The following is a 9,027-nucleotide window of genomic DNA, read 5'->3' on the forward strand; positions in this document are numbered from 1 at the left end:
TATTATGCACATTGTGGAGGACGAAGGCATCTGTTCTTTTAGGTAACCTTCAGATGATTTTAGATACATTCGTTCCCTTCTTGCTTACCCATGTTGTTGCCTTGACTTTTTGTTGTTTATAAACCACATTACAAGCCCATTTTGCCCCATTGGTTACTAGTCCCAAATTTGGCTTGGGGAGCTATTAGTGAGTGAGCTGAGGGAGTTTGTAGTGTGCTTATTATTTGCACAATTTGGGTGGGTTTTGAGAAGTTATTTTGTTCTTGATCGTAGTTTATTTTTGATGAGTTTGAAAGTTTAATCTTCTTGAAAAAAATAAAGTATGATGTTATGAGAAAAAAAGAGAAATTCAAAAAAAAAAAAAGTGAAAAAATAGGTGAACTTCAATAGAAAAAAAGAGCAAAAGAAAAAAAAATTGTTTAATGTTCAAATTAAATGTTCTAGTTGGAGGTTGATCAAAAGAAAGAAAAAATTTTAGAAGTTGAGTTTCAATGAAAATTTTCATGTTTGTTAGTAAAGTTTGTTTATTCACTCAAGTTTTACATTATTATATTTTAGGAGTGAAATTGTAAGTGTTGAAAATTATTTGATATGATTGGAGTTGTATTTGGTGAATTTTTGGTGGAGTTGAGTATGTTGGAGATTTGTTGGTCATTATTTATTTTTGATCTTGATTTTATTAGGATTTGGCTCCCGGTCTTAAGCATGGATTTACTCTCACATTTTCTCAAATATTTCCTACCCTTTTATCCTAGCCTTACATTACAAGATTTGAAGACCTTCCGACCTTTGTGCATAGAGTTTTGTGAATGTGAAATTAGTTGTTTATCAATTCTAAGAATGATTTGACATATTTCGAGTCGACTATTAGGTTGAGTGCTTGTCTTTTTAAACATACGAGAGTGTGAGTTGGGAGGGCATTATTCACATTAAAGGGGTTGGTTGGGGAGCGATCGAGTACATCTTTTACTCGCCACATAAATGAGAGTTGAGTGTGTGAGCACTAATCTTGAATTCTATATGCTCTTGTGGTTTTCTCTATTTGACAATTGTTAGGAAAGATTGGTAGTTGGACGGATTTGATTGGTTGACTTTGATACTTGTTTGTCAGATTTACCTTGAATTATATTTATTAATTAAAATTTTTTTTTTTGGGTAAAGTATTAATTTATTTATTCATTGCTTTGCTTAGGGACAAGCAAATGTTTGGCTTGGGGGAGTTTGATGAGTCTATTATATATATTTTTTTATTCCCTGTCCCATGGTCATATTTGTGCTTATTTGAGCTCTACGGAGCTATTTTTATTACTAATATACGTTTTTAATATTTTTGTAGAGTTGGTATTATTTTGTAGGAATTTGCAGAATTATGACAATTTCAGAGCTTATTGAATCACTACAAATATATTAGAGACGAAGCATATTTTATGACCGTATATTTTAAGCCCAAGGCCGAGTTAGAGAAATTTAATTCGGTAATTAAAGACTTGATACGAAAGAATACCCTAGATTTTACAAGTTATTATATCACGACGGACCAAATAAGTGAATGAATTTGGGCTAATGAACTCTAAAAGACCAAGTCCAAGAACAAAAGGGAGGTAGAGCTTTGAAGCCCAGCTCGCTCCCAGAAAGATGGGCCGATCGGGCAAGGCCTGGCCTGATCAGGCGGATTTCAGCGCATGTTACTTCATCTATTGGGCTTCGTTGTTTTGCTCCAAGTTCCCGCAGCTTTGGCTTTGAGTGGGAATTAGAAGAAGTTGACTTGTATTGAACTCCTATTTCTTTTCTTATTTAAGGTGGAGAAGTAGTAGTTTTACGGTGGAGATTTTCTTTAGTTAGCTTTTAATTACTAGTTTATCTTAGTTTAGTTTTAAGTTTTCATTAGTTTAGTTTTAGTTTTATTAATTAGTTTTTTTGAGTTTTAGTTTTCTTTTCTCTTCCTCTCTTTAACTTTTCTCTCTCTCCTCTTAATTAAATTCTTAGTATTATCTCTCTCTTATTTTTCTCTCAAAACTCTTAGTTTATGCAATTTTATATTTCTTTCTTTTGGTACTATTTATTCTCTCCTTTATTACTTATTTTCTTTGCTTTGATCCTTATCATGTCTCCTTTAATTGCTTTGTTTAGTTTATATTTAATTATGTGTGAGTAGTTTTCTTTCTAGGGTTTATGGGGATCCATAAATAATATGAAGTGGTAATTTATTATTGTTGTTTGTCAATGCTTGATTAATTTCCTATTGATTGATTTAATGCTATGCAACTAGATTAGCGCTGGTCTTTTATGTATGAGTTTAGCAATATTGATTCGAGATTCGAGAGATGAGAATTGATATTTAGGCCTAGTTTCAATAGGCAGGTTAATTTATAAATGGTTAAGTCAAGATTCGAGAGATGAGATTTAATACCGGTAGATTAATTCTGTGATTGTAATACGTAGCGAAAGCCCTTTATGATCTGGTTTTGATGCATTGATGATTGACTACTATGTTTTACCCTAAAATATTACTTATTAGTGAACCTATGATCTAGGTCTTTTATTCATTAATTTTCTCTATTCTTACTCTTCCCTACTTTACTCTCCTTAGCTTATATACCTTTTACAATAATAATTTGGTTACTTAATAATTTAGATTATAATAATTAATTAGGAATAGAAAAACTAGTTTCCATGTGGATTCAACCCTACTTCCCTATCTACATTAGTTAGAGGATTTAGGAATTACTTTTGATTAGGTGATACGACTTTAGCTTGTCAATCCCCGAACGTGGGTTGTAGATGGTTCACTTGTTCCCGAACGTGGGCTGTAGATGGTTCGTTTGTCCTCGAACGTGGGATGTAGATGGTTCGTTTGTCCCCGAACGTGGGTTGTGTATGGTCCGCTTGTCCTTGGACGTGGGCTGTAGATGGTTCTCTTATCCCTGAACGTGGGCTATAAATGGTTCGCTTGTCCCTAAACGTGGGTTGTAGATGGTCCGCTTGTCCCCGGACGTAGGCTGTAATTGAGACCTGCAAAATAAAATTTGCCTGGGGACTCGATAGACTATGATTGACTTGACTAATAGCTTGACTTGACATGATATGTCATGTGTATAACTTGTATTGTGTGTGTATATGGTGTGTGTGTGCAAACACAAGCAACAGAAAATGCAAAAGAAAAAATTTCCCGTCATTTTTGTCGTGAGACAAGTGGAAGGTACCGACTTGCTCCTGAAGAAAAAAAAAAGACGTGAAAAGTGAAGATTTGTTTTCGAACTTCCCTCGATAAGACGAAAGTTTTGTTTGAACTTCCCCAAAAGAAAAAGATGAAAAAGGGAAGAAGTTTTGAACTTCCTCCTTGAGCAAGACGAAATGAATCGTATGGATTGAATTGCTTGTCTTGAAAATAATGTATGCATCATGCATGTTCTTAGGCCAAGAGGCTAAAGACATTTACATCATGTGATACGATAGATGAATGAACTTAAGTCATGGAGCTAAGCATCATATATGGTGTAAAGAAACGACCTTGAACATCACTTAGGTCTGGAAGCTAAGCACGTATATAGATGAAGTGATTATTGCATAATGAACATTGCTTAAGTCAAGGAGCTAAGCATGATATGCTTTGTATGATTACAAATCAAGACGATATGCTTTGTATGATTACAAATCATTGATATATAAATGTTGCTCAACACATTATCCGATGTGTGAAACAATGAACTGCTCAGGTCATGAAGCTAAGCAAGTATACAATGTTTCTTTTAATGAATGTTATCTTGAAAGATGATGAAGCATGCGCGGTAGGGAAACAAGATTTCATGATAAGGGTTCCTAAGGGAAGATGATTGGCTATGTATGTGTGAAAGAAGTGTGTGAAAGTGATACTAAGGTGAGGCTGCAAAGGCTATGGTGATGGAAAGAGATGTGAGAAGAGTTTAAATGGTAACCCTTTAGGCTAGGTAGGCTAATTGATGTGGGTTCAAGCCCCAAAGTCTAGCTCTAGATGGATAGGGACATAGGGATAAGCATTGGATATTCTATTCGACTCGATCATGCATATGAATGTGGCCGCAGCTCAATCAGAGGTTGCCTACGTATCCGTTAGGAATCAGGCCGAACATAGCTCTTGCCGAACTTTGCACAAGTGTGTGTACACCTCAAAGAGGTCTTTCAAGGGTTGTAATATGGTTAAGTTGATGGTTTAAAGAAGAAAAGGGTACAAGGCTCAAGACCCGAGAGAATCCCCAAGATGTGTAATTGTGAATTTGAAAATTTTGAATTTTGCAAGTTTATTTTCAATATTATTATTATTTTTTTCTTTGATTTTTTTTTTTCATTCTTTTGAATCAATGTAGGCAATATCTGATCATGCGGTCCATCACTCACTTAGCATTCATGTTTCTCAGGCACGGTACCAAGCACTCGATGAGAGACGCAATTTAAAACGTGTTCATATCAAAGACATTGGAACAATTGCCCTTAGACATTGTTTTATTGTTGCTTTGTTGTTTTTTTTCACTTACTTTTTTGAATGTTACACAAATTTCACACTTTCCCATCCTAGGGTTAGGTGAATGTGGGTTGAATAAATAAGGTCAATTGTTAGACGAGGCTCAAAGTGGTTTATGAAGAAATGGACATGTGATTGAATGGTTAATGGGGAATGAATGGGTTGCAAAGGTACCTCAAATCATTGGTATACCTTGTGTTCGGTTCGGCAATTTTTTTTTTTTTTTTTTTTTTTTTTTTTTGCTAATCACATGATCGAATGTAAGAAAGAGATGCTCATTTATGAAGAAGGTAAGAAATGTGACACATAGACACATGGATAAGGAGAACCTATTCTAGACTTTTTAGGGGGAAGGGTTTGAAACAAAAGAAGAAGAAAACATGAAATCCTGGTGATAAGCTTGCATCGTGCTTTGTCTTTGTGGTTGTTTATGACTTAATTCTTGCCGCCTGGAGAGGAAAAAAGTTTGTTTTTGTTGATACAAGGCTAATACATATGGATAGCCCTTTCAAAGATCTTTCCAACGGTATATTATAAGCCCAATTCCAAGTTCAAACGAAGAAGTTATGATCAAAACACTAAACCGGGCCCTAAAACCGACACCCCTACACTCCAACAACCATATCTTTTGATCCATAACATATCTTAACCTAATTCTAATGGCTATGGAAATTAGACATTCAGATCTCTCCAATGATTTCTCACATGCCTTAATCCGACTTTGCAATCAAAAGTTATGGAAGTTTTAAAAGTGTATTTTCGTATAAGGCAAACCGCACCGAGCGCAACTCAGTAAGATGCGCGCGCCTGCACCCAGTGTTGCTCAGCGAGTTTTGCGCACCACCTGACGGCGCGGCTCTAAAACCCTAAACCTATATTCCTACGCCTATAAATAGGGGTCTTCGTTCAACCCTAAAGGGGACGGAAAAATCAAAACTCCAACCCTGGAATTCTCAAAACCCTAATCTCTTAGGTTCTTTTACTATCATACTACTTTTCTTCACTACTACAAAACTTGAAAAAGAGACCCCCAATTAAAGACCTATTATTTAACCAACGGGTCTGTTTGATAAAGGAGATCTAATATTAATTGTAACGGGTCTCTTACATGTATTAATGACAAAAGAAGAGAGATAAAAAAATTGTTGTCAAACTCAACGGGTCTCTAAATTATGTTAGGTCCCACATCTTTGGCTTATTAGAAAGATAAGAGACCCATTCTCATTGTTAACGGGTCTTTTACCTTTGTTCCTTGTAGCAATAACGAGTGCCCATATTGGATTCGTACTTCTTTTTTTATTATTTGTTTTTAATCACCGTGTCCTTAAATGCAGCAACAATGATATTTAATTTTCATTCTCTTTCTTCAAAACCCAAACCCCAAATTAAAACCCTAGCTCATCCTCTCTTTTAATTAGCCGCCCTCACATCCTCCTCTTCCTCTATTGAATTCTTTACAGAAATAAAGCATCATATTTACAGAAATAATGCATCATATTTTCACATGAAAAACAAACGGAGTATTAATTCCCGCGCATCCTCCATAAAATTCGGCGATTTTCCGGCAACAGAACCACCAGCTCCTTGCCGCAAAAACCAAAAGCGTAAACCCACCAACACTTCATCACCGGCGCCTCCGAAGTGCCACACTCGTGAGAAAACCGCCGTCACAGCAACCGCCGCTTCTGGCGAATTCATCTTTCTCCTTCCTCCGATCCACAACGATTCGTTAGCCAGAGCTCGACAGATTCAAATGTTCTTCATGTTCCTATTGATGTTATATGCAGGTTAGTTTTTCATGTAATTTGTTCCTTTAATATGGGTTTTCTTTTCTTGATTTTTTTGTTGGTGAGAAATTATTGAAGGAGTAAATTGTACTATTAGATCTGATCTCAAAGGCTTTGTATAATTGTACACTCTGCTTTATATTAAAGATAAATTTGCATTAGTCGATGGTCTTCATCGTCGTTAATGCTTTGCTGAAAATTTCTAAAAAAAATTGGTTTTAATTGAGAATAGCCTTCATGCAGAGTATTACATTCATGATTGATTGCAATTTTGTTTGTACTTTTATGAAAATAATTGAATGTGTTTTAATATAATTTTTCTAGTGTAGAATGTTTCTTAATTATAATGATGAATTATTTTGTTTTTGTTTTTGTCAGATTTGCTTAATTCATCATATCACACAAAATTCTCAACGGAGATAAGAAATGCCGAAATGGAGTACTCAATCGAAATGGAACTCAACCCTTGTTAATGTAATTATTATTGTAATTTTTTTTGTTGAGTTTTATATGTTGGATGATCTTTAGTATCATTCACATCAATTTTACATGATGTAATAATTTATGTAAATTTCAATAAATTCAAATTTAAATTACAATATATGAAATTTTTGCAAATATTTATGGAGCATAAATAACGAAATTTTCAAAATTCAAAAGCAAACCGCAAAAATTATTATTGTTTTTTTAAAAAAAAAAGTAGAGAACAAACAGACCCATTATTTGACATGATAGGTTTGTTTGATACAACTAAACATACCCCATATTTCTCATAACGGGTCTCTTTGTCTTCTTAAATATTAACTTTTTTCTTACCTAACAGACCCACTATAAGTGACAATGGGTCTCTTTGTTTTCATAAACAAACCCTTGAGATAGAGACCCGTTATAAAGAGGTCTCTCAGGCATATTTCAACGGATCTCTTTGCTAATTTTTGTAGTAGTGCTTCTCTCTTCGCAAATACTTTTCAACCTTAATTGAATCCATTGAAATCCTTGAAGGTAAGAAGAATAAAGAAAGTCCATAAACGCATTAAACGGAGATGTAATATAAAAGAAAAACGGTTAGTTTCCTGAGCACATATATAAATCACTTTTCTTTTATGGTTTAAATAACTTTAAATGAATAAATAGTGTTGTTTTATCACTTTAAAAAACTTTTAATTAATTTAATTCACATAGAGCATTCTTGTGTTAATCAAGACTTGAATTTGAATAATTAATTGATTGTTTTGTCACATTTGTCAAGGCGAACATTGTTTATTTTTTGTTCTTTTCACGAATTTGAATAACAAAAGAATAATGACTTTTGCAATGTAATTCCTACGTGATTAATGTTTGTAAATAAATCAACTAACTTAGTTTTTAGGAGCCACGTTGCATATATTGTTGGTGATGAAATAGTAAAAAAAATGAAGAGCAAGTAGAGGCTGCACTAGGGCTAGAATAGCGATTCCCCCTAAAGGGAACGTTATTTTAGTACCCTCACTCCCGAACTCATTTCTGGTACACGTAGACCAATTTGGGCATGGGGAAAACTTATGATTCATGCTAAATATCCCTTGAACTCTACTTGGAAGAAAAGTATGAACGAGGTTTATGAGTTTTCCTAAAACTCATTGGCGACTCCTTACTTGTTTCTTACAAAAAAGCGTAATGATAGGATCAACTCTAATTCAAGGTCCCCCAAACAGTTAGGAATTCAAATATTAATACACCCTAAAAAGTGTAAAGTCATAGGCTTTTAAAGGGCCATGGGCATATAAGGAGAAGGATCCCCTACGATGGGCACAACCTCCTTACAGATCCAAAATGAAACAAGCCCGCTAATAAATAATGTGAAAGTTAGGGAATCATCAGTGATGCGTTGATATCTAAAGATTGGAGGATTAAAATAATAATAATAATAATAATAATAATGGTGTAAAGAGTCTAACTCTAGCTGTTAAAAAGAAATCCTTAAAATCTCACATCTTAACCAACTTAGTTATGGAATATATATCATACTAAGATAGAAAATTAATTCTTAAATCAAATCAAGGGGGTGGCCATGGCGTACCCTAGCCCCCTCTTGATTCTTCCCCTGTACTATGTATAATATTATTTATGGCATTGTGTAGTCTTGTTTATGACATTGTGTACACTTATCGATGACATTGTGTAATCTTTACGGTATTGTGTAATGCATGTTTTATAACATTGTCTAGTCTTTATGGTTTTGTAAAGTCCTTTTCACAATGTTTGTGTGCCTCCGAAAGTCACATACATGTCTATTTATGGATTGTGTAATCCTTATCACAATGAAATGTTTGCCTCTATAGTCACATCTATGTTATTTGTTGGAATTGTGTAGTCATAGTCACCTTAAGATTGAAAATTGTTATGCCAACTATGTGAATCGTAGTATCTGAACAAATGTGTCCATTTCATTCTATATAAAGACTATGTGAATGGTTTGCAATACACACTCAAAACATCCACAAAACTTTTACTAAAGTTAACACAAATAATGTTGGTTTTAAAAAGCTATTCAAGATCAAGTTCATCTGATAGTTGTAGACACCTAAAAATGTCTCCCCAAAACCAAACCCGATGATGAACAACCTTTCACCGCCACTATTGGTCGGGTTCAGTATTTAATCCCGAGAGTGCTTTAAAAATCGTATTTGATAAAATTCGTATTTTTGAACAATCCATGGATTAGTCTTGATGTTTGGTAAAAGCATAGATTTTATTTCAGCC

General features: G+C 34.3%; 1 protein-coding gene across 1 annotated transcript; it reads left to right on the forward strand.

The window, feature by feature from the left end:
* Positions 1-5,802: 5,802 nt before the first annotated feature.
* On the forward strand, positions 5,803-6,943 carry LOC110715191. Its single transcript, XM_021893763.1, has 2 exons — positions 5,803-6,285; positions 6,664-6,943. Exons 1-2 carry the CDS (start codon positions 6,003-6,005, stop codon positions 6,756-6,758), a joined length of 378 nt encoding a protein of 125 aa, XP_021749455.1. The 5' UTR covers positions 5,803-6,002; the 3' UTR covers positions 6,759-6,943.
* Positions 6,944-9,027: the final 2,084 nt, after the last annotated feature.

Source organism: Chenopodium quinoa, unplaced genomic scaffold (assembly GCF_001683475.1).
Source record: "Chenopodium quinoa cultivar QQ74 unplaced genomic scaffold, ASM168347v1, whole genome shotgun sequence".
Lineage (NCBI taxonomy): Eukaryota > Viridiplantae > Streptophyta > Magnoliopsida > Caryophyllales > Amaranthaceae > Chenopodium > Chenopodium quinoa.

Coding starts and splice junctions, on each gene's coding strand:
- LOC110715191 (XM_021893763.1), top strand. CDS start 6,003: ATGAAAAACAAACGGAGTATTAATTCCCGCGCATCCTCCATAAAATTC. Junction 6,286..6,663: donor CCTATTGATGTTATATGCAG/GTTAGTTTTTCA, acceptor TGTTTTTGTCAG/ATTTGCTTAATTCATCATAT.